This window comes from Arctopsyche grandis, chromosome 9, assembly GCF_051622035.1.
Source record: "Arctopsyche grandis isolate Sample6627 chromosome 9, ASM5162203v2, whole genome shotgun sequence".
Classification (NCBI taxonomy): Eukaryota; Metazoa; Arthropoda; class Insecta; order Trichoptera; family Hydropsychidae; genus Arctopsyche; species Arctopsyche grandis.
In genome coordinates this window covers 6638414-6665825 of record NC_135363.1, presented here as the reverse complement: position 1 = coordinate 6665825, position 27412 = coordinate 6638414, and the positions used below count along the sequence as shown (strand labels likewise).

Sequence of the window (27412 nt, the reverse complement as noted above, 5' to 3'; positions counted from 1 at the left end):
GGAAAATCTGCAACCGCGCGTGTGTGTGTGTGTGTGTGTGTGTTTGGTTCATTGTTTATTTACGTGTTGCCACAATCGGGTCGATTTGGTTTGTTGTCCTGTTTTAAATTTAGTCGTACGCCTGTCTGTCTGGTGTTTCGGTATAAATACACTCGTTTTAACGAGTTTTTTTTCGTTGTATAATGTGTATGAATTTTCTCGTATTTACTTTTGTAGTGTTCGTGATGTGTTTTTTTTTTAATTATGTAATGTACATATTTAGATGATGTAAGGTTTTCTAGGTTGGTCGGGTACGTGCTTGAGTGAACTTTCAGCGGAAGCTTCGAGAGTCGTTTGAAGTGGTTTCGGAATTGATTTTATTTCATTTGTCGGTTTATATTATATATAAACGCTCCTTTATGCTTTGTGGGTGTGAATATTTTTGAAGTTTTAACTGTATATGTTCACACCAGCGTATTTATAAAATTCAACTTAATTATGTATTCACTTATTTCTATCCAACTTTAGAATCGCTCTCTATAATTCTGACTGCCTTTTTTCATCAAATTTTCTCTATGTAAAACATCGATAATCGATGAAAGTTCATATATGTCGCTCCGTGTCGCGTCGCGTCGCGTCACTGCCATTGTTATGACTGAAATTACCGACCGACTGTTGCGTAGGGGTGGGTGGAGGATCCAAGTAAAAGACCAACGTCGTGTCACCGCATTTATTGGTGATTCAGGAGATACACGCACTGGCAGTTCTCCGTCCAGAATGCCTTGATAAGGTCTAAGTACCTCCTTATAAAGGATAGGTCGCTCAGGGCATCTTCGACGTCCGGTTACTTCCCTATTGTTTAGGCATGTACCCGGATATGTATTCCCACGACATTCAGTCCCACGCTATCGCTGTCAGTTCTAAGAACTCGAACTAAGTATCTCATTGTTAACTAAGAACTAAGTCTCTCATTGTTAGCCGACTTGCATTTACGCCTGGAGATAATCCTGGAAACCAATTATAACGGCGGCTCCTTTTAGCATACGCTACACTTCCATTAGCTAACGGAACTGATCCACAAACCGATTTTATTTTCTCATTTTCATATAGTTGGATGAATGAAATAACCAAATCAATTTGTTGATCAGATCAACTCTTTCAGAAAATTTGCATTTTCTGACATGATAAATCATACGATTTTGTCTTTAACTTACCTAACCTAACCATGACACAAACAGACAGCGGTTAATCTTTGACATCGTTCGACGTTTTAAAGCTTCGTTGTCTTTCCGCTGCGTTTCTCTCTATCTTACGAACGTGTTTTCTCTCTATCTTACCAAGTGATGAATACTTAGTTTATTAGCAAAGTTTGAGGATGCTTTTTGCACAAAAAATGGTTCATTGTTGTCTCTTGCTTTGTAAAGTAATGGAGAATTCTATTGTTATCTGACAAACGTCCAGCCAACGCCGAAGACTATTTATTAGTCCCTTCTTCTGTATTTTATAAATTTAAATAACACCTCCATTTCAAGTGTGAAAATAGTGTTGATGCCTACTCCATTAGCTGTGTCTCAACTTAGTCGTTTTTGTCTTCAACGTTCACTTTTAATTTTAATTTAAAAATTCAAAATTAGGGCGAAAACACACCCTATGGTAGGTACTTGGTACGTGTTTTTTAGATACTTTTAAACATGCAAAAAAAACGCAGCACCCCTAGCCCATATACTATATATATTAGTTACCCATTTAAATAAAGTATCTGATCTAATAACCAATTATCCAGAGGATCGATTCATTTTACTCGGTGATTACAATCTTCCCACTATTGATTGGACAAAATACGACTCAAATCTGCATCTATTTCCTTCCAATTGTATTAATTTTTCTTCCCTTTCCTTTACTCAATTCTTATCTTATAATAAACTTTATCAATACAATTATTTGTCAAATACTAATAATCGTATTCTTGACCTAGCTATTAGTAGTTTCCCCTTATATATTTCTCGTGCTGACTCTACGCTAATCCATGAAGATTCTCATCATTTATCCTTTTGCATCTCAATAATTTACAACAAATCTTCACCCTTGAATTATAATTATAATAAAACTTTCCTCTTTAGAAAAGGTGACTATGCTACAATTATTCCAATTTTAAGCGATATCAATTGGAATTCACTTTTGTCCAATTTAAATATTGATTTAGCTTGTAAAAAATTTTACGATACCTTACAAAATATTATTGAATGCCACGTCCCTTTTACTCTTAAATCTAAACGTACCAAATATCCCCCTTGGCTTACATCGTCTCTTATTAAAATAATAAAAGAAAAAAACAAATTCCATAAAAAATTTAAAATTTATTCAAATCCCTTAGATTATCAAAGTTTTTCACTATTAAGAGCTCGAATTAAAAAATATTCTTTAATCTGCTTTAGAAATTATATTTCTCTTATTCAAAATAATATTAAAACTAATCCCAAATCATTTTGGTCATATATAAATTCAAAAAAAAATACCTCCTCTTCATATCCTTCCGTAATGTATTATGGAAATAAGTCGGCTTCACATGGTTCTGAAATCTGTACCATTTTTGCTGACTATTTTGACTCCACTTTCAATAGTGATTCTACCATTAACCTTTCTATCTCTAATACAGATACTTCTTCTTGTAACTTATCTACTTTTCATTTTGACTTATCTACTGTACTCAGTCACATCAACTCTCTCAATGTTAATCTTGGTGCGGGTTGTGATGGTTTGCCTTCTTTTTTCCTTGTTAAATGTGCTGTCCCATTATCTCTTCCCATAACAATCCTTTTCAATCTTTCTATGTCGAACGGTAAATTTCCTGACTATTGGAAATTATCTTACATCACCCCTATTTTTAAAAAAGGTGATAAGAATCTTATTGAGAATTACCGTCCTATATCTAAACTATCTGTCATTAGTAAAATCTTTGAAAAAATTATCTATAATTTCCTTTTCTCCAATTTCAAAAACTACATTATACCTGAACAACATGGTTTTTTTAAGGGGAGATCGGTAGAGACTAACCTGCTTAATTTCACGAGTACTCTCACATCTTATATGGACAAACGAATCCAAATAGACGTCGTTTATACGGATTTCTCTAAAGCTTTTGATAAAATCAATCACAACCTTTTACTCAATAAACTTTGGTCCCTCGGAATCCGAGGAAATTTATTTCGTTGGATCTCTTCGTATATACTAAATCGTCACCAAATCATAATTCTCAATGGTTTTAGATCATCACTTAGACATATTCCTTCCGGTGTCCCACAAGGGTCGCATTTAGGTCCCTTATTCTTTTTACTCTATATTAATGATATCTCATACATCTTCAAACATTCCTTTATACTTCTTTACGCTGATGATTTAAAAATTTACAAACCTATATACACCATAGACGATTGTCATAAGATACAAGAAGATCTAGATAGATTCTCTATATATTGTTTAAATAATGATCTTTTTATTAATCTAGAAAAATGCTCTATTTTAAATTTCACTAGAAATAAGTCAATTATTACTAATCAATATCAATTAAATCATTCAATCCTTAACACGTCATCTTCTATTAAGGATCTTGGTGTAATACTCAATGATAAACTAGATTTCTCTGAACATATTTCTTTTATTACCAACAAAGCATTTAAATCTCTTGGATTCCTACTCCGCTCAACAAAACCCTTTAATGATCCTTACGTACTAAAATTACTTTATTTTTCCTTTGTAAGGTCTCACCTTGAATTTGCCTCAATTATCTGGTCACCTTTTTATTTATCCCATATTAATTGTATTGAGAAAGTTCAACTTAAATTTATTAAATCCTTACGCTACCTTTTTCCTACCTATACCCATTCTACTGTTTCCGACATTTTAAAAATCCTTTCTTTTAACAATCTTTCTGTCAGGCGACGACATTCTGATGCTATATTCTTCTTTAAGCTCATAAATGGTTTCCTTGATTGTTCTGATTTACTGAATAAGGTTAATTTCAGAATCCCAGTTCGATACCCTAGACGCGTTGCACTCTTTTCACTTGATCCTTTCAATACTAATTCCCAAAAATATTTTTATCTGCAGCGCGTTTATCGTATGTTTAACGGAGAGCTGAATGAGGTTGATCTGTTTGGTATTTCCCTACATCAATTCAGGTCTAACATCAAGAGAATCTTGACCGATTGATTCATTTTTTCTTCTATTCTATTTTTCCAATATTTCCATTATTTTTATACTTTAGTTTAGTTATGTAATGTGCTATTTAATCATATTATAGCTTTCATTCCTTTCCATTTCATTTGTTTATTTTGTATTTACCTTTTTCATTTGTTTTTTATATTTGTAAATTTCAATTTCTTCTTATATTCTATCTTATAACCTTTTCCAATTATTTTAATACTATAGTTTAATTATGCAATGTACTACATATTTTGTCATGCCTTTATTCTTTACTTTTTAATTTGTTTTCCTTATATTTATCTTTTTCATTTTTGTAAAAATCTATTATTGGACTCGGGTGTTACATATATTATTTATTTACTTTTTGTGTTTTTTATACCTATCTCTGTACATCCTGTCTGTTGATTTTTCAATTAATAAAATAAAAATAAAATAAAAATACTGGTACACAGTCTCAAAAGTCACCCCCTGGAGTGTTTTCGGTGATATTTTATCCTTGCTTGACAGTGATCTACAATGGCGAATCGCATATATCTCGCATATCTCGGTTGCCTATGGATATGCATACAAGTGCGAGCTCCTAAACATATGCACTCTGCACGTGCAACTGCACCCGAATTCGGTTTGGGGAACCCCCACTGTGAAACGGTCACAGCGGTGAGCCAAAGGACGTGCCGTACCATTCAGTGTGTTTTCGCCCTTGTGCATGCCTCACGGCGTATGCGTGACATATGCAATCAACCATCCACACTTGTTCAATACCGTGGACTGAAAATTGACTATAGCAGCGCCACTCTTTTTGTATTTCTTTTATCTTTACAATAATATAATGGAAGACCTTTAATTTTTTTCTTCACTTTTCAGGGGTCATTATATTTTGTTTCCAAAACTCTTAAAGCGTCGTTTATTTTTTTATTATCTACGTTATTTTTATCCATGTAGTCCCATAATAGCGGAAAATTTTGATAATTTTCTATACAACTTATTATTTCCTCGGATTTGAGTGTGTGACGTGACATGTCGCACGAAAAGTTGCCGTGCAATCTGTCAAAACGCGTCCGTTCATCTCTAAAGCGCATGCCATAGCGCACGCACTACTTCCGACAAGCGCATGCGCTCAAGTTGCGCAAAAGTGGAGACATTATAGAATTCTAATACACAAAAATATATTTCTATGTTTGTATGTATAATATATTGTGTGTGATGGTCATAATGCGCCATTTATACAGATTGGTTTCTATACAGATATTATCTACCAGTACTCGTACATATTTGTAGAAGAGGAAAACCATATTTAATGTAGCGTTTAGCCATATCAACAGCAAACTATCAAAACTTTGTCCAGTATAAGTTAACAAACTATCAAAATTAAGCTAGGGACAGTGTGCATGTATCGGTATAATTTTCATGAAAATTCCCTCTTGAATACTGTTTTCCTTTGAATGAATTTTCATTTATAAGCTAATAACTTTCCCAAACAAAACGTAAGCTTTTCTGAATGAATTTTCGGTCCTTTAGAGATAAATACCCTTCGTTAATGCTTGTTGCTTTTGAAACATCTCCAAAAATACTTTTTAATCATCGAATTATACCGCATCGTTGATAGCCTTAAAAGCACCCGCGCACAAACATACATACATACATATATAACAGTTGGGCTGAAAAGTTCGTAGGCTAGCATAGAAAAAATCTTTTTTTTGTTAGAATTTGATTTTATTATTCAATATAGTTGCCTTCGAGGGCGATACAACGATTATAGCGGTCATACAATTTTTCGATACCATTTTTATAGTACGATTTGTCTTAAGCCTCAAAATAGGCTTCAGTTTCGGCGATTACCTCTTCATCGGCGCAAAATTTCTGTCCAGCGAGCATCTTCTTGAGGTCTGAGAACAGGAAAAAGTCGCTGGGGGCCAGATCTGGAGAATACGGTGGATGCAGAAGCAATTTGAAGCCCAATTCATGCAATTTTGCCATCGTTTTCATTGATTTGTGACACGGTGCATTGTCTTGATGAAACAGCACTTTCTTCTTCTTCAAATGGGGCCGTTTTTCCGCGATTTCGTCCTTCAAACGCTACAATAACGCTACGTAATAGTCGCTGTTTATGGTTTTTCCCTTTTTAAGATAGTTGATGAATATTATACCATGCGCATCCCAAAATATTGATGCCATAACCTTGCCAGCCGACTTTTGCGTCTTTCCACGCTTTGGAGTCACTTCATCACGTGCAGTCCACTCGGCTGACTGTCGATTGGACTCCGGTGTGAAATGATGGAGCCATGTTTCATCCATTGTCACATATCGACGCAAAAATTCGGGTTTATTACAATTGAACAGCTCCAAACACTGCTCAGAATCATCAATTCGTTGTTGTTTTTGGTCGATTGTGAGCTCGCGCGGCACCCACTTTGAACAAAGCTTTCGCATACCCAAATATTCATTCACGATATGTCCAACACGTTCCTTTGATATCTTTAGGGTCTCAGCTATCTCAATCAATTTCACTTTACGGTTATCCAAAATTATTTTGTGGACTTTTTTGATGTTCTCGTCGGTAACAGCCTCTTTGGGGCGTCCACTGCGTGCATCGTCCTCGGTTCTCATTTCGCCTCGTTTAAACTTAGCAAACCACTTCTCAACGGTTGATTTTCCTGGTGCAAGGTCCGAATAATGTTTATCAAGCCAAACTTTGGCTTCAATAGTATTTTTTTTCGCCGAAAAACAATGCTTTATTAACACACGAAATTCCTTTTTATCCATTTTTTAACTAATAAAAGTTGCTTCACTCAAAATGATATAACTCACAAACTAATAGTACGACAGCTGTCAAATTAATACACGTGTCTTTTTAATGTTAGGGCTAACTAAAAATCATATGGATTTAATACTAGTAGCGCTATCTATGTGTCAGCCTATGAACTTTTCAGCCCACCTAATACAGTAATATGATTGCAGAGTTGTATACGGTGCGTGTTTATCGCGATGAATTTTTCAGCACGCATCCCTTATTACAAGGGCTGAGGGCTATATTAGAGTGTGCATACTAAAGTGACATACCAGATGCAGCATTCGTAACGAAGCTGGTGCGCGCGTATGAGTGTATTCGCTTTTACTACCGGTAAAATCAATAGCTGTTTGAAAATTTTGCCTCTTGTAAATGTTTTTATATGCATATTTATTTTGCGAAATCGCAAGATGAGATATCGCGCACGCATAAAACCACAGCCGCAATAAATCATCAAAATATAAACATTGAAATTTTTTGTTTTTTTTGGTTTGTAATGTTGTTTGATATTTGCGTGTGCTTGGTTTTTATTGTGTTTTCCACATTTTGTATATTATGTGTTGGAAAAATTAATAATTTCCCTTTGAAATTGTTCAGTAATCTTATCGCACATAGGTACTTAGTAATTTTATTCAATATAAATATCGACTGTGTCCAGCGTTAATGTCAATATTAACATGATTTGTGTGTGTGTAGTTTTATTCGATGGAACCAACATGTGTGAATCATTTTGCTTCATATCTACATAGCTTCTTAATCACTTTTGTTGCTTTAAGTACAAAATCGAAATTATTTAAATATATAAATAGCATTTTTTTAAAGTAAAACTTCTTTAGGGCGGTTTCAGACTAGCGTTTTTTCTGCGCGTATACGGTCGTTTCCGCATACGCGCTTACACGCGCGCTACTTTTCGCGCTTCAAAAAACCAGACGCGCGTACACGGGCTTATTCCGGCGTTTTCGATCGAAAGTTTTCAAATATTTTTAATCCACGATTTAAGTTACACTGCCATGAGATATAACTTAATAGAGGACAAACAAACAAATATTCATCTTTATTATATACTAGTGGTTTTACCCGGCTTCGCTCGGTAGTTGTAATATAAACCGCTTAAACATGACTAATCTAATAGTAAACATTTTATTAAATTTATTTGAATAGTTTTTTTTTTATATAAATTTATTTGAATAGTTTTATTTTATATAAATTTATTTGAATACTCATTTGTTTTTTTTATTAAATTGACTGTCACGAACAAATAAACATATATACTGTCTTTAGAAATTATATGTATATCAGAATCCGGCGCCTGCGTACCCGGAGCTTTCGCCCCCAGAGGCTTAGCCCTCGGTGGCTGCGCCCCCTAGGGCTTTGCCCCCGGCGGCTGTGCCACTGGCGCCTACGCCCCCGCGCCGTCGCCCCCGGGGACTTTGAAAAAAATCGAATCGGCGCCTATGAATCGAAAGAAGAAATCGAATTTGTCGGCTACGAACCAACGAACGAAGTTTACATACATACATATTTACAAAGTGTCTTTCGAAATTATATATTAGATGTACGTACATATCCTATGAACATATATAGTAGATAACAAAATATAAATTAATCAGTAAATATGTATGTATGTAATTCTGAATAAAGAATCCATTATTATCCATATTGCAATTAAATTTTTGATGCGAAGTTCACGTTAGGGAATTGAAAGAAAGTGTGGAAAGCACATAGAAAGGTCGAACGTTTGACCGTGAACTTTAAATCGCACAAGTACAGCGATAGCCTTATTTTTTCGGAAACTTCATATCGTCATTTATGTACATATGTATAAGATCTTCATGTCGTTTTTTTTTTTTGAAGGGTCGTTAAAAATTTACGGCCACATTGTGTTAACCCTTTCCCTTCGTGCGTGTGTGTGTGTTTTGTGCAAACTCGTTGTCGCACGCCATTTTCCCCTCCGGGTATCAAATTGCTATTTTTCACTTTTATTATTATCGTCATAGCGTTAAATTAAACGCTGTGTGTGTGTGAAAGTTTTAATTGGTTGTTACCTTTTGCGAGCGGGTAAATATTTTTCTTTGTTGTGTAACCAAAGTCAACTGTGGACTGAGTAATCAATTAAAATCGCTGATTGGCAGATTCATTCGAAATTTAACGACGGTGGACGCTATTATGCGGCATAATCGTATTTAAATGCGATTTCAACGAAAGTTTTGAATTGCATTGTTGCTTAATCGTCGTTTTTTTTTAAATAGCATGCATGTGTTACGTATAATCTGTACTATGTATTTGCTTATTTACTTATTTGTATGTATTTGCTTATTTTACTAAAGAAATGAGGATGAACTGTGTGTATTTGGTTTTGCAGTTTTTATCTTATTATGATGTTATGTATCCGGCTTTGCCAAGTATATAATAACTCCTTATGGTAAAATTAACGTTAGCGCGCGGAATTGAAGCGCGCCGACACTAGCGCACAGAACAATACCGACTTATAATACAATAGCGCCCCGACAGTAGCGCGCAAAATAAGGTTATTTTTGACAGCTCATTTCAAGAAATTTATATATTATTTAAGATTAATCGGTACTTTTACAAGCGTATCAATCACATTTTTTATGATCTCTTTTTAATTTTTTATATACTTAGTACATATGTATATGGTAATTCAATAAATGCACTCTCCAGACATCCAAACTTTCAAAGATGCTCAAGAAAAATTACCGCAATAGAATTCCACAAAAAAGCGTCAAGGGGTATTTGTATGTTATCCGAGGGAGTTAACCCTTTTTTATAGAATTCTATTGGGTAAGTTCCTTTTGAGCGCCTTCAAAAATTGGGGTTTCTCGAAACTGCGCCACTGTTCAGTGCATTCTTCCAAGAACCCATATATGTAAATATATACCAGGAAGGCCTAACAAGTGAACCCCAATGCGCCTTCTTGGCCAATTACAATCATCTATATATACTTTTTAGAATAATTTTAAAAAAGCAACATAGAGACATCTGTGGATACATTTTGACAAATTTTTGATAAACTTACATTTTCGGAGCATTTTTTATTTTTCATATATAAATCGTCAAATTTCGAAATTTGCAGCATTTTTATACGAATTAGCGAAATTCAAGATGCTGAAAACTATAAAATTGCGAGAAATGGGTAAAGGTTGCCAATTTATTGGAACCATTTCAATGAATATCTGATAAGGAAAGGAGATGCCATTTTTTTTACAGGAATCGTTTCAATGAAAAAATGACTCAATTCAAAACTCTGATAAGAAACGGTCGACCTGGGGTCACAAACCAAGGTCTGGCCAGCAGAAACTAGTGGAACTCGAACCCGTGACCACTATGTTAGAGAGCATATATGCTAACCATTAGTCCACGGTGTTTAATGACTGTTTTGAATTTATAATTATCATATTTTTTAATTGAATATAAAAAATAATAATTTGCGCGCTAACGTCGTTATCATTGCCCTTCATACTACCATTTTTTTATTATGCCATAATGTCATATTTAGTATAATTTACATTTACATACATATACATATATTACATTTACGTACATATTTAGTACAAGTTAACTTGTATTTGTATTGAAAATAACAAAATAGATGTAAATAAATACAGCACTTTTTGGCTTTAAAATTCGCATAAAATACACAGAATTTTTCTATTGACACTTATAGTTTGATCCATTTTTAAAACTTATACTTCTATATGTTCAGAATCTGGGAAAAGAAGAATAAACGTATTTCAAGCCACCAGTATTTTAAAATATTGTTAAACGAAAATCATTATGCGACATATTTCTCGAAATGAAGAAAAGTGGACATATGCCACTTTTAAATATGACGGCTTAAATATTTAAAGGGATAGTATTTTTGGCACGGCTGTAAAATAAATTACACGACAAATGTCAAAATGTGATTATTGGTCGCAAAGCGCTCGCCCAAAAGTCACTAAAATCGCTACATATAACGGAACATCTAGCAGCTGCAAAGTCCAAACTATTGTTGCGTAGGGGTGGGTGGAGGATCCAAATAAAAGGCCAAAGTCGCTTCACAGCATTCATTGGGTGATTAAAGAGACCCACGCACTGCCATTGCTCCGTTCAGAATGCCTTCATATGGCCTAAGTACCTGCTTATAAAGGGCAGGTCGCTCACTGCATCTTCCTCGACGTGTTTGTTTATAGTCACGTGTCAGATATGCCGTCCCACGGTCTCGCGCCGTCAGTTCTGAGAACTCTAGCGGGAAGCGACCGAATGCCGTTACCGACCACTAGACATATGCTAAGTCCATTGTTAGCCGGCAGCACTTCAGCCTGGAGATAATCCTCGAAAACCAATTGTAACGGCGGCTCCTTTTAGCATATGCGCTACACCACTATCATACTAACGAGAACTCGAGTGCCAAATATTCCATATTCGCGATCTTCATGTCAAAAATTGTCTTTTGGGCGATCGTAATGTGACTAATAATCCAATTACCACAGGTACATATGTATAAATGATATTAAATATACGTATGTATACTGTTAAATTCAGCTTCATTTTTCGGAATTGTTTTACATATTTTTAAATTAGATTATGAGGTCAATTTAACAGGTCAAACTATACTTGCAATTAACCTAGATATTCCCAATAACACAATTAAAACGAGCGAAAGCCATTTACATACTTACATGCATCACATATATTTATCATATTGTGCGTATAAATGATCGTCAATCGTCAAAGGTGCGGTTGAAATATGGCTAAGTACAGCTAGGGTCGGCATCACTACTCTTATCGAGCCTTTTTTTGACGTCATAATCGCGATTTCCTCACAAACACACCACACACTTGCGAATGACCCGAGGTCACGAATATTGTTAATCGCGCGTTTAGGGTTATCGATCCGCTTTTGTTTATAAACGTTTCACATTCGCCGTTATGTAATTGAAGGTTTCGAACTGACCGTTCGCGTTTTAAACCTTGGTTTATTATTAATTGGACCGCTCCTCGTGAGGATTAAAGTCATGTCAGTCAGTGGTGGTGATTATTGGAGTTCTGTCGACTTCCGTGCTGTTTGTCAATTTACCATTTGACAAATTTGGAAATTAAATGGGGGCGTTTTTTGGTTGTGATTTAACATTTGCCATTTTTTTCTTTTGACGCTTGACCCGGCCATATTACTTGTTATACTTGCCATATGCGTACTTTCACATTTTTTTTCTATTTGAGAACTCCCTTGTCGACTTCACAATTTTTTTTTTAATTTTGTTAGTGGTTGTTGACCTATCCTCCCGAACCTCAGTTGCAATTTGACTCAGTTACAATCAAGTCTGGGGGTTGTTTTTCGTTTGCGGACACATTTTTTTTACCCTTCTTGATTCAAGGGGTGCCATAACTGCAACTTTCTTCGCTATTCGTTTCACAGAATTGACGGATACTCCAATTATTTAGGAAATTTCTCGTTTGGATAGCTTCCCAGATTCCAAAAGGGAATATCTGGACCACCCATTTTTTCTTAAAAATTGATTTTTTTATTTAATAAACACAGAATGAGAAATAATATTAGATAAAATAAATTTAACTCACCAGAAATATTCAAAGACAACACTGAGTGATATAAAATCACTAAGGGCGGTTTCAGACTAGCGTTTTATACGCGCGTATAATCTCGTTTTTTGAAGTGCATGTAGGAGCGTATAGGCGCGTCGTTTTCCATACGCGCAACTCGTACGAACGTAGACGCGCTTATAAGCTCGTATTATCCATGTTGATACTAAATCACCACTACCGGTTGGAGCGAACACGCTGGAATAAGCCCGTGTACGCGAGTCCGGTTTTTTGAAACGCGAAATGTAGCGCGCGTGTAAGCGCGTATGCCGAAACGACGATATATGCGCAGAAAAATACGCTAGTCTGAAACCGCCCTAAAATCGGCAATTGATTTCGCTTAAAAACAATGTAGATGTGTTTTCTTCAGCCGACGCTCGAACACTATTTTGATGATACATTTGATGCATTTCTTGCATAATGAAAAAAAAGGGTCTGATTTTTTTTGTATGGTCACCAAAAGTCACGCGCATAAATTAAGGAGTAATGGGTGCATATAAAAAAAAAACATTCAGTCGACAAGGGTGTTCTCAAATAGAAAAAAATGTGAAAGTTTACGCATATGGCAAGTATAACAAGTAATATGGCCGGGTACTGTACATATATTACGTGAATCCGGTGTGGATGAGTTTTGTCAGTTTACCTCTCGAAATGAAACGCGTCACGTTAATAATATTGTGACTTGATTTAATTTTCTTTTGACATTTACCGCTCAAAGTGAAGGCGTGTTATGTATGTACGCTTAACTCAACGTAACTCTACTGACGTAATTTAATTTTGGAAATCTGTTGTGATACAAAATTTTGTCACTTTTCTTTTGATCTATCGAAATGTGAGAATTATAGTCAATCCTTACGAGAACCGAGCATGCTGTCGCATTCGTGCAATGTGTTGTAACATTGTAAGGGCGTAAAATAATATGTTCATTTTTGTTTTTTAAATTATTTCTTATTTAACTATATATGCAATATTATTGCAATACTAGTGTTGTGCCCGATGAAATACCATCGTATGGGTTATGGCATTTTAAGCCATTAATAAAAAAAATGAGAAGAAATTTGTTGGTTCTATGCTCGATTCGCATGTGGTCGTATTTTTTTCAAATACCTTTTAAATATATTTAACTAGTTGTTTTACCCGGCTTCGCTCAGTATTTGTAATATAAAGAGCGTAATCATGGTGAATCTAATAGTAAATATTCATTTGTTTTTTATTAAATTTATTTGAATCGAAAAAAATATAATATTCAACCAATTGAATTGTCGTTACAGAAACTTTGTTTTGTTTACGAAGTTCCCAACCAAAGATATTAGATCCTCGAGGCGTGCCAGAATGAGTTCGGTATTTAGTTTAAACTTTATCGCAGTAAAAAAAAAAGTGGAATTTTAATTAGGTTTTGTAATGTATAGGGTAATTTTTTTCTACCCATTTAATTTATGATAATAAATTTGTATAAAATGTAGGTTTGTCGATCTCTCGTAACAGTTAAGGTGCAAACACACAAACTAGAATGTGGCACTCGTTTCTTGATAGTTTTGCACATGCAAAAAAACGCTAGCAAGACTAATCTATACTATCGCGATTCTTGGAAAAACTCACCCTCTGGAATGTTTTCGATGAAATTTTATCCTTATATTGACATAGATTGAGCAGTTTTTTTTGTACATTTTATCAGTTGATGTATATTGTCATTTGTACAAATAAAATACGCGTTGACGCTAAAAAAAATACTTTCAGTAAAACTTCCTTTTGACGTTTACCGCTCAAAACGATAATAAAAAATGACATACAAAATTTATTTCGGAAACGCGTATACGCTTGCCTGTTTCCTTTTGCCATTCACCTCTCAGTATATTTAACTTTAAAATCGTAACATTAAACTCAGAATAAGATAAATGCTGAATTATCGTTTCAATTTAACCACAATTAGACCGCGCATATCCCGTTTCTTCTGTTATACAAATGTGTACACATATACTTCCTTTCAACGATAAACATCCAATATGAGAACGTAAAATGTTTCAGATTAAAAACAAACCTATTCCATATCGAAAAATATGCCGTTAAATACACTAAGACGTAGCGGACGATAATGAAGTGATTAAAAAAATGTGTCGTTTTTTTTTAATATTATAAATTAAAACAAACATTAACTATGTACTGTGATAGTGAATCGACATTGTTTTTAAATCCAAATCAGTATTTATAAAATCTGTCAAAATGATGAGAGTATTCTCAGGCCGGTGGTCTCTAAGAAGAGAGAGCGCAAGGTATTATATTAATTTTGTCATTTTTTCTAGTGTGTGTATTGTTTTTGTTATTAATTATACATTTCGTTCTTATTTCAGCGTGTCTCGACAACAAACGGAGCCTCCGCCTGCACGCTCCGACACCTCCCTCTCCGATGACAGGACGCTTCCGAGAAACAAAGACGGCTCCATCGACTATGACGGTGAATATGATTCGGTCGTTTAATTAAAATTCAATCGGGACTCCCGACACGTGATTAGTATTCCGTGCTGGTCGACATTCGATATTAGTCAGAGTATGCTCGCCGCGGTTAATTGAAGTTTGTCATATTGGCGGGTTAGAAATGAGTGTCGGCTTCGTGCTGAAGTCGGGAAGTTCTGTAATTGGTTTTGTTGCAGACGGTCGGTTTTGATTGAAAAATTCATACGAACGTGGGATAAAACCTTGGATTGACAGTTGTTTGTACTTTAGATCCGTTGGTTTGATGTTAGAATTTCATATCGTACATATGTAGTTTAACTTGTGATGTCTCGGTTCTTTGCTTAAACTTTGTACCGTTTTTAAATAAGTGATAACTTAAAAATTTGCTTTCATTGAATACGTATTATTTATACATATCTATTTTAATTAAGTGAAAAAATAGACTTTGCTCTGTTTTATAATACAACAATTTTAAGTGACCCGTAGATGAAACAATCTATTAGTACGTAAGTAGTTGTTGTTTCTTGTTACTTTTATTGCAGGGGTGTGATATTTATAATATTATTTATTTATTTTTAATCTACACCAGGAAGGCCTAACAGGTGACCCCAATGCGCCTTCCTGGCCAGAAACATTGTACGTTTGATACAAGTAAATACATATCAATTAACACCCACAGAGACATCTATGGTCAAATTTTTAAATTTGCAGCATTTTATACAATTCAGCGAAATTCGAGATTGCTGAAAACTCGATATTTACGAGAAAATGGGTAGGGTTGCCAATTTGTTGGAACCGTTTCAATGAAAATCAGATAATTTGGTAAACTCTGATAGGAAACGATCAACCTGGAGTCACAAATCTAAGGTCTGGCCAGCAGAAACCAGTGGGATTTTTACCCGTGACCACTCTGTTCAAAGCATTATATGCTAACCACTATTCTAATCTGCTGGCCATTCTGATATATTCACATATGCTATCTATCTATTCATTGTAACAAAACTTTGCTTTTTTGTCAGTTAGCTTGGGTTAGTTATATCGTATACATACATATATTAAAAACTTTATCACTGTTGGATCTGGTTGTCAGGAGACATTGGTTTACAACATTGTTTATATGGCGGAGTGCCACAACGGACTAATTTGTTCGCCGCGTTACACGTTACCAACCTCATCATTCATTCAACTCATGCATGCCAACTAAGGTTTTCAATTATTCGTAGTTTTAGAATATTCGAATATCGAATAAAAATTGATGGAATATTGGTATTTTTTTTTCGACTTTCACCAGTATTGATTGATTTAAACAAATAGTGCAAAAAATCAACAAAATGTCAATAACATATTATTTAACTAAACTAATTATTGGTTAGTTATAATTAATCGTTTAATTTTTGAATTTTGTGAAATATTAAAAAACGTTAATTGAACATCAAATGCAAATTTGCAGTGGGTATATACATAGTTATGTACAAGTGACTTTCGGCAAATATATAGAATGCGGCTTTCAATACATTCAATGCAGGTATACTAAAATAAATAGAGGTGCATGGAAAAGGATCATGGATTGTTGGAACGGCATTATTGGTATGGTCGCTTGGGTATAAAGAAAGAAAAAATGGCTGCCTATTTCATTCGAAATAGTATAAATGAATATTTGTATAGCTGAAAATCGGGCGAATATTTGATTGAAAACCCTAATCATTCATACATGCATTCTTCTGGGTTAGAAAACTAAATCCGAAAAACGAAAGTATCCTTTCCAACTTTATAAAAATACAACTTTATTTTCGATGACTGTTATTCCAGAGATTTTTACACTCGGTACTTTTTACTATAATTTTTAAAAAATTTTAAATTGATAAATTAAAATTGAATCATCAAAAAGACTATTGTTTAAATTGGGAATATTTATTTTTCAGCATTGTACGAATGTGAGAGTGATAGCGACATCGGCTCGATGGAGACTCACGGCTCTGTCGTCACCCATCTACTATCTCAAGTTAAAATAGGAATGGATCTTACAAAAGTAAACATTGTTTATTTTTCAAACAAAAACAAATCATATTTATACAACGCTAACACAAAACATTACATTTCAGGTCGTTTTACCGACGTTTATCTTAGAGCGACGATCGTTACTAGAAATGTATGCAGACTATTTTGCACATCCTGACCAATTTATCAGGTTAGCATCGCACATAATAAACTACATATATACATATGTATTAATTTTCGTTATTTAATATTGTCCAATTGATGTTGCAGAATAGCTGACATGCCGACACCCCGAGATCGAATGGTCCAAGTGATCCGATGGTACCTCAGTTCGTATCATGCGGGTCGCAAATCCACCGTAGCCAAAAAACCATACAATCCAATTCTAGGCGAGATATTCCGGTGCCATTGGCAAGTAAGCAATGGAGGTGTGGGAGGTTTGCCGGTCTCGGAAGGTCCCGTTCCTTGGTGTGGACCTGATCAACTCACCTTCGTCGCCGAACAGGTTTCGCATCATCCGCCGAGTGAGTGATGTTATTTTAATATGAAACTTAATAATGTGCACTGATTTTTGGGTTTTATATTTCTATTTTGCTTTTTGTTGTTTTGCAGTATCGGCATTCTATGCTGAGCATGTGAATAAACGCATATCTTTTGACGCGTGGGTCTGGACGAAGAGCAAATTCCTTGGATTGTCTATCGGTGTACATAATATCGGCAAAGGCACGGTTACGTTGCCAGATTTGCAAGAAGAATACGTACTCACATTCCCCAACGGATACGGAAGGTAATGGCGTAGAATATATACATTTCAGTTAGGGTGAAGGATGCCGAGATCATTTTCAACACGATCTCGGCAGCCTGATCCCTATCATCTGTGCACAGAATTGTAGATCTATTGCAGAGTAAATACTGAAATTATCAACTTTAAGAGCCGGGTCACACTGGGCGACCTAATAGTGGCTTTTTAATCGACCAGGCGTAGTTGCTCATGGTCACTCTTAGACCCGGGCTACACTGAGCAACTTTGTCGGCTGACTAGTTGCGCAACCAGAAAAAATGTATGGAAATGTGAGCGACCAAGAAGTTGATGGGTGTGGCACGCCCCATCTAACTGCATACATTGGTCTGGCCACCTTCAACTGAGTCGCTCGGTGTGACCCGGGTCTCAGTTTCTCAACTCGGGCAATCAAAAGCGGTCAAGAATCCGCTCACTAATTCAGAGTGAAATTTAAAAGTTTTCCACATGTGACGATACAGTCATACGTATTCATAGTTTTTTCACTATGTAGACTAGTCACGTAGAGTGTGGCACCCATTAATACAACGCCATACACTTTGAGGAATCGTGCTGGTCACTAAAGCAGTAAAATCAGCAACCAGTGGGTTACCTGGTATGGCATGTTTCATACAATATTATATATTTTGGGTGATTTTGCTGGTTACTCAAGCAATAAAATCACCGTGACCAGACCAAACGCCGGCAACCAATCTCTGGTTGGGTGAATTTATTGTTTGAGCAACCAGTGGGTTGCCTGGTGTGGCATGCTCCATTCAACTGCATACATTTGATCTGGTCGTGTAACAAAGTCACCGTGAAGTTGCTTTCAAGTCACCTGGATTTAATCGAGTAAAGTAACATCTAAAGAAGTGATGTATGTATATGCGAAATGACAGTAATGACCTGTCTGTCATGTATGTATGTACTATGTATGTCGATGACAGTTTTAGTACTTATGATTATTGCAGTACCTTTATCTCATATAGATGCATTGTAACTCTATAATTGTTATTTGTATCGTAAATTGTAATATTACGATACGTAAATTGTTTGATGTTGGCCTGTGTGTAAAAATATGCTCCTGTCTATAATACTACACCTACATGTGTATATAAAGTACACATATGTACATAATTTGGAACTGTGTATACTCAGAAACGCATGCAATAGTTTTGGGCTTCACTTTATACATACATACATAACTAGTGGTTTTACCCGGTTTCGCTCGGTATTTATAATATAAACAGCTTAAATATGGCTAATCTAAGGGTTTGCTACAAATCGCTGCAAACGGCGCGGCTGCATGCTCATTTCGATTTCGGTATTTGACGTCTCGACGAAATTCGCGACTGTTTGAATTTAAGCATGTACGAAAGACGAGATATTCATTGGGTCGCGCAGATAACATTTCGATGTTGCATTGATGATTGGCAATTATTAAAATTGAGTTGGATCTTTCTGGCAAGTCGAGACAATAGTATCAGGATCATAAGACGAGTGGAGAAGTGTATATATTGGGAATCTGACATAGAGTTCGCATAAATGCGAGCATTACTCGCGGCAAAATATATGCGTGCGAAAGAGACATCCATACGTTCGACATCGATACAAGTTCAAGTGAACATGCGGTCAAAAAGTCGCGAATTTCGTCGAGACAAAAAATACCGAATCGAAAACCGCGTGTTTTGCAGCGATTTGTAGCGGAGCGCTAATCTAATAGTAAGCATTAATTTTTTTTTTTACTAAATTGATTTGAATCGAAAAAAAATAACATTCAACAATATCGATATCATCATCATAGAAACTCCCACCCAAACCTTACATACATAGTTACATACAAAGTCCCTTTCGAAATTATATATTAGATATATTCTGTCATGGAACGTTATTTATCATATTGTATTATTTATTTTACAGATCTATACTAACCGTACCTTGGATTGAACTGGGCGGCACGGTCACAGTGGAGTGTGCGGCCACCGGTCACAAAGGAACGATCGAATTCCTAACAAAACCGTTCTATGGCGGAAAGCGGAATCGAGTGTCCTGCGAAGTGTTCGGACCCGGTGACAAGAAACCCTTCCTCACGGCACAGGGAGAATGGAACACCCACATGGAAATGAAGTGGACAGAAAATGGAGTGAGCTTCGATACCAATCGGCCATTATCTCGCAACGTACAGAAACAACTCTTACTAATTACTTTGTTGTGGTTTTCAGAGAACTGAAATCTTATTTGATGCGAGTCGAATGCGCGCTCAACGCAAACTGGTACGAGCCATCGGCTCTCAGGCCACCAACGAATCGAGACGCGTTTGGCGAGACGTCACCGTCGGCCTCCGAGCTGACGATATTGACGGAGCCACTCGTGCCAAATGCATCGTAGAACAAGCTCAACGCGAATCGGCCAAGCAGCGGGAGATCACAAACCAACCTTGGGAGACTGCTGTATATATACCATTTTTAATATGCTTATAATTATCTAATTGCTTATAATCAGTGGTGTCATCCAATTTTCACAACAGCGGGTTTCCAACAAATAATTCATACTTTAGCTAACAAGACTGTACGGCCGATGCTTTATTATATGTACATCTTTGTATGTATTAAAAAAAATATTATTATAGTACATACAGTAAAACCTCGTATAATAATAGATTTAACCGTCAAATCTTCACATTTTTTATTTTATTTTATTTTACATAGATAGGGCTAACAGGTAGGTTCTGTGATTATTGGTCACAAAGCGCTCGCCCAAAAGTAACTAAAATCTCTATAACGGAACATCTGGCAGCCGAAAAGTCCATCATACTAACGATGACTATCATACTAACGAGAACTTAGTGCCAAATATTCCGTATTCGCGATTTTCATGACAAAAATCGTCTTTTGGGCGATCGTGATGTGACTAATAATCCAATTACCAACAGGTAGACCCCAATGTGCCTTCCTAGACAATTAATTACAAACATTGCAGCATTTTTATTACATAAATCGCTGTATTTCGAGAGGCTCAAGAACACGAAATTAACAATCAATTAATCTATAGAGACATCTATGGATTTAGACTTGTACATAATTTTTTACTATTGTACATAAATCAAATTCAGATATTTGTGACATAGTGGGTAGGATGATTTTGCCAATTTGATGGAGGAACCGTTTCAACAATGAAATCAGATAAATTGGCAAACTCTGATAAGAAACGATCGACTTGGAGTCACAAATATCCAAGTCTGACCAGCAGTATTAAAGATTAGCACAGAATCGAACCTGGTGTATGAAATAACATATGGAATTCGAAAAACAAGTTAGAAAGTTAAGCGTTTACAATCTAGTGACATATTTATTATTTTAGTATTACAATGAATTATTTGTATAATATCAAAGTAGTCAGCAAGACTCGTGTAGTCTATTCCTGAAATATTATATAGTATGCGGTTGGCTTGTTATTATATGTAAATCATTAAATGTAAACAAGCCAGCAGTATAGCTCGGTAGTTGCGCTAATGCTAACCCCTGAGAGGTTCCCGGGCTCGAGCCCTGGGTTGATCTTGATTGAAAAGAATGTATTTGGAAGTATTTCTGCAGTGCGGCTGGTCAAACTTGGATATTTGTGATTCGAGATCAATCGTTTTTATTTATTTTATCGAGGTAAGCCAGTTATCAATAGAATTTTTGTTATTAATCCACAAGAATAGTCGAAATATGATTTTTCTAAGTGGAATTTTATTTAATTCTAACCAAGATATAGATATATCGCGCGATTTAAGAAACACATATATCTCCGAATCTTGAGCCAATCAAAATTTTTTATTACCAGATTCGTGTTTACTGGGCATAGATCTATAAGAAAAGTCATATCTCGTCTCTGAACCATTTTTCGTGTCGAACAGTGTAATACAACACGTTTTCTTTTCTATATTGGTAATATTAAAAGTAAATATTTAAATCGTGATCAAATTTTCAAGAAACAAACGTCCTTTGAGTATTGAATTTTGAAGACAACTGACTCATTTCTCTGTCTTACTATCGAAGTTTTATGGTATGCATTTCAAAGCAGCAAAATCGTAAAATTTTTGTTTTTTTTTAACAATCCTGATAATCAAGGCTATACTGTATCCTATTATATAATTTTGTATTGACTCATTTCTCTGTTTTACTATTGAATTTTTATGGTATGCATTACAAAGCAGCAAAATTGTAAAATTTGTGTTTGTTTTTAACAATCCGGATAATCGAGGTTCTACTGTATTCTATTATATTGTCGGCAAGTAAAAGATTTCTGGAGATTGTTGGAGACCCATTGGATGACAGCATTATATGTATACCTATATTGAATTGAATGCATTACTTTAATATTACAGCTGTTCAAGAACGACGGAGAGGACGGTTGGGAATTCATCAATCCCTTGAAGAATCGCCAGAAAGACAACAATTCCCTATCCAACGACACGAGCAAATCAGATTCGCACTACAGCGACGCCACTTCTCCCACCGACGTGCAGTTGAGGTGAAGTTATCCAGCCGTTCGGTGACATAAGTAAACAATGCGCTTTTGAACCGTCCGATTGACGGCTTTCGCGACAAAGTGTTATTCCTCCGACCCCCCCCCCTATTCCTCCCACCTTCCCCCTTCTCCCCCACACATGTGATACAAAGCGCAACCGGGCTGCAAATTTGATGTTTACTATTATGTAAGTAGGCCAAGCTAGTTAAATTGGTATGTTGTTAATGAATCGTTCGCCGGCGCAATCGACGAGTGCATCGAAGACTCGGAAACAAACGGAGACTGTGTCGTATGAAGATTCCGATTTGTTGTAAATTATATTATGTATCTCTACATCGAATTGTTTTTGATTTTTTTCGTTTCATAAGACTGATCGTGTCTTGTAGAATTATTTGCATTTAATTTTGAAAGGATGAATTGATTTCGTTTTAACAATTTAAACCGTCGCCGATCTTCTTCTGGTTGGTTTTTCATGTTGCAGTCTAGATTTCTTCCAATTTTGAGCATTGAAAGTTAAACATACTATAATCGATACCGTTAAATTTAGTGAATTCTGTAATATTTTGGGTACAAATTCAAATTTGTACATCGTCTTGATCTTATTCAACTATATGTATGTATGTAATATGTGAGTTCCTTAGAGTTTGTATATTTTTACGCCAAAATAATAATTAATTTCATCTATTTATAATATATATTGACATATCTCGTTGATAATTAATGTCATATATGTATACATATATTATACTATCACTAGTATTGTCATTTGTACAAAAAATAAATAAAAAACGTTTAGTTACATTTTTATATACATAATACATTATATTATTATTATTATACGTATAAACTCTATATTGATTGCTATTTTTTTTCCAAAGTATATAATAATAATATACAATGTCTAAAACTGTTTCTAGTTTTAACTATTGAATTGTTTTAATTTTGTCTTGATATCGATCGTTGCCAAGAAATGAATACATAAGTTTGCGTTTCCAATAGAACGAATGATAAAGGTTACGGATTAGATTTATTATTAAATTTATAATAATAATAATAATAATAATAGTAAAAATCATGTTAAAATTATTCTTAAGGTAATGTATAAGCATGTATACATCCCGTGAATTGTGTATATTTATTCAATTTTCTATTAATTGTTCACGTAATAAATACAAATGATTACACATTTTATATAATATTATATATGCAATACTAAAAATGAAGCAATGTGATGTTTTTCGTTGTTTAACCACAAAATACATTATTTTTTTATTTGTACAGATTAACTAGCCCACGTTTATGTATATTGTAGTGTATTTGAGATTCCGTTTCAAACTACTACATAGTTTAGCGAGTGACAAATATGAGATGTGGGTCTAAGATGCTGTAAAAATTATCAAGACTTGACTTTTTACGTTCAATGTGGTTCAAAAAGGTGTTGAAATTTTCATGTTCGTATTTGTATGTTTTGATTTTGTATGAAATTTGAATATGTAGATGAAAAATTATAGATCGATTTTATTTAACTTTATTTTGAAATTCTTCGATGAGAAATTTCACTGTTTGAATGTCTTTTTATATAAAGAAATTTTTATCAAAAATAAAATTGTATACATTTAGAAAATTGTGATAGTATTGTTTATACAAGGTAACAACGTTAGAAAGAAATGTAAAATATTATATTATTATTATTATTATATTGTGTACATTTACATAGATTACTTAGATATTATTATTGTAATGTGATTTGGTTTTGTTGATTTTTCGTCACATTGGATTTAAAAGTGGTAGTTGATTTTGAACGAATTCAAAGAGGGAACCGATCCGGTGTCCTATTTATGATTTAATTTTTTTTGTAATACTTTTATAATGTGATCGATCATGTATGGCCTTTTTCGCGAACGAAAGTAGCAAAGCCTTTTTCAGATTCTATTCTCTTAAATAAAAAAAAAACGTATTTTGTAGAATAGTGAATGTTTAGTGTTTAATTTAAATAGAATAAAAATCTTTTTTTATCTAAACAAAAAAAAAAAACAAGAATTTCACAATTGAATTTGGAACGTTTCCATCTCTTTTCTCTCTCTCTTGAAAATGAGCACCGCGCGTACGCTTATTTATAAACAAAAACCCGTATTTTATGAAAATTAACATAAGTAAAAATAAAAAGTGAAAAAACTATACAAATATTGTAATAAATTATGGATAAATATTGATATAGTGCAATAAATTAATAATTTGTAACGAGGTAATTATAATTTTTTTCTTATTTTGCATTTCGGTTCTTAACTCTACATATATATATATACATATATATAATTATTATCATTGCCGTTAACTAGTTATATAGTTGATCAAGCAAATAAATACTTTGAAAACAAACATTGGACTTATTTACCCAAACATTTCAAGCATATAGACAAGTGATTAGGAACCTCTTCAATTCACATACCCAAAAATATAAGTTTCGAGTTTTTATAATGTGTCATTTACCATTCAAAAAAATCATTTATCTCAACCGTTGATAGAAAATATTGAAATGTGATGATTTTTCAAAGGACGTGTAACTTTCCTGAAAGAAACACTCCCCTTTCTTTATCATTATTTTATTTTATAAACAAAATATTCTGCCCCAAAAGAAAATTTACTTCAATTCAATGCGCTGTATTTTATTAAATTTAATTATAGTAATCCCTCATATAACCCGCTGGATCTGTTTAGCGAAAAGGCGTAAGAAAATCCTAAAAAATAAGTGAAAATGTGGGAGGAAAATTTATTTTCAATATTTTTCTTTTCCCTTCTTACTTTTTTACTAGGCTTTTCTATGTTTCACTTCGCAAACGATTGAACTAAAATTCCTACAGTCGTCTGATCGTTTTGTTACTTCGCCATTTTACGCGGATTGATCAATGATGGAATTTTTTCCGTTTTCTTGCGAAACAGATCTAACGTGTTGACTTTAGCGGAGGGTTGACATTTTTTTACATATTAAACAAGTACTCAGATGCGCTGCAAGCAAAAAATTTCAGGAGAGAATCTACTATTTATTATTAATAGCTTTTTTTTTATACATATGTCCATACATACATATATACCATGAAGGGCTGACAGGTAAACCCCAATGCGCCTTCATAGCCAATTATAAACAATTTATAGAGAAATTTTACAGAGCATCATAGAGATATCATCTATAGATAAATCTGACAAACATTTTATATATCAGCAAATTCGGTATGCTAAAAACTAGAATTTTACGAGAAATAGGATAAGGTTGTCCATATGTTAGAACCCTTTCAATGAAATAAGATAAATTGGCAAACACTGATAGGAAACAATCGACCTGGAGTCACATATCCAAAGTCTGGCTAGCAGCATCGAGGCAGAGATTGAACCCGTGACCGAGTGGTCATGGGTGAAAGCATTACACGCTAACCACCGATCTATGCTGCTGATCTATTATTTTATTTCATAGAACATGAACACTAGCGACGAGTGCACTTATACAGATACAATACAATCAATATAAATAAGCATTTTATACAATGTGAATTTATACAAACATCCACAGTGACATTTATGGAGAAATTTTTGCAGCATTTTATAATCAAAATAGCTGAACTAATAACGCATGCAATACCCGTTCCCATTCCCGTTCTCGTTCCCGTTCCCATTTGTCGGAAAAACGTAGGCAGCTAACACATTTGAAATTATTGCGTTGCAATGACACTCATTCTCGTTTTTCCCGTTTTTTATTCACAGTAATCTTCCCGGACATGCATACAACAAATCCTGAAAGTTCCATCGTAATCGGTTCAGTGGTTTAGGAGCCTATTCGAGACACACACACAGACATTCATTTTTATATATATAGATTGGTGAACCTCAAGACACTGAATAACTTGAGATATGCAAGAGATAGAATAGGAGATACCAATTTTACAGGAACCGTTTCAATGAAAATCAGAAAAATTGACAAACTCTGATAGGAAAAGATCGACCTGGACTAACAAACCAAGGTCTGGTCAGCAGCAACCAATGGGACTCGAACCTTTGACCACTATTTTCGAAAGCATATATGCTAACCACTAGTCTACGCTACTGGTTAATTGTATTGTCTTAAAATATTTATGCAATTGTTAGAATTCCTGTACACGCTTAAGAAATTCTACCACGGGCCTCGTATGGAACACATGCCTTAGATTTGTACCCCTGTTTTAGACGGTAATTAGATTATTTATTACGTACATTGCGTAAAAGACAATTTTTGTCATGAAAATCACGAATACGAAATATTTGGCACTCGAGTTCTCGTTAGTATTGTTGCGTAGAAGGGGGTGGAGGATCGAAGTAAAAGGCCAAAGTCGTTTCACAGCATTTATTGGTGATTGAGGAGATACACACACTGCCAGTGCTCCGTCCAGAATGTCTTGATATGGTCTAAGTACCTCATTTTAAAGGAACAGGTCGCTCAGGGCATCTTCGACGTCCGGTTACTTCCCTATTGTTTAGGCATGTACCCGGATATGTATTCCCACGACACTAAGTCCCACGCTATCGGTCACTTCTGAGAACTCCACGGGAATACGACCGAGTGCCGCTACTATGCCAATTCGGTGGCCATTGCTTAGCCTACTTGAACTTAGTCTGCAGATAATCCTCGAAATCAATTATAACAGTCGCACAGTGTCGGGGATGCGCCTCAGACTAATCCGATTGCACTTAACCGGCGGCTCTTTTTAGTATACGCTACAGTATGATAGTTATGGTTAGTATAATATGATGGACTTTTCAGCTGCCAGATTTTACGTTATAGAGATTTCAGTGTCTTTTGGGCGAGCACTTTATAAGCAATAATCACCGAACCCTTTTAGACAGACCGCATTGAAATTTAAAATTTCAATCCATTATCGAGTGGCGAGCTGAAACTTCCAAAGGATCGCTTCATCGAGAGCTTTTTATACCATCAACACGCTTTAACCGCTCCGATTACATATGGAAAATTGCGAGCCGAGGGCCAAGCTCGTAAATTAACGAGACAGAAACGAGGAGTGTACGGGCCGGCAGAGTAACGATCTTTTAAATCAAGATAATTATACGCTGCATCA

At 34.9% G+C, this 27412-nt stretch overlaps 1 protein-coding gene across 2 annotated transcripts in view; it reads left to right on the top strand.

Moving 5' to 3' along the window:
- Positions 1 to 23124, top strand: part of LOC143917150 (oxysterol-binding protein-related protein 9) — an 82266-nt gene extending 59142 nt beyond the window's left edge. For both annotated transcript variants that reach the window (XM_077438562.1, XM_077438563.1), the window contains exons 8-15: positions 14920 to 15023; positions 16945 to 17051; positions 17125 to 17210; positions 17291 to 17544; positions 17633 to 17807; positions 19719 to 19941; positions 20021 to 20248; positions 22168 to 23124. In XM_077438562.1, coding sequence (XP_077294688.1) covers positions 14920 to 15023; positions 16945 to 17051; positions 17125 to 17210; positions 17291 to 17544; positions 17633 to 17807; positions 19719 to 19941; positions 20021 to 20248; positions 22168 to 22317 — 1327 coding nt within the window. In that variant the 3' untranslated portion in view covers positions 22318 to 23124. The remainder of the gene's footprint in view (positions 1 to 14919; positions 15024 to 16944; positions 17052 to 17124; positions 17211 to 17290; positions 17545 to 17632; positions 17808 to 19718; positions 19942 to 20020; positions 20249 to 22167) is intronic.
- Positions 23125 to 27412: the final 4288 nt, after the last annotated feature.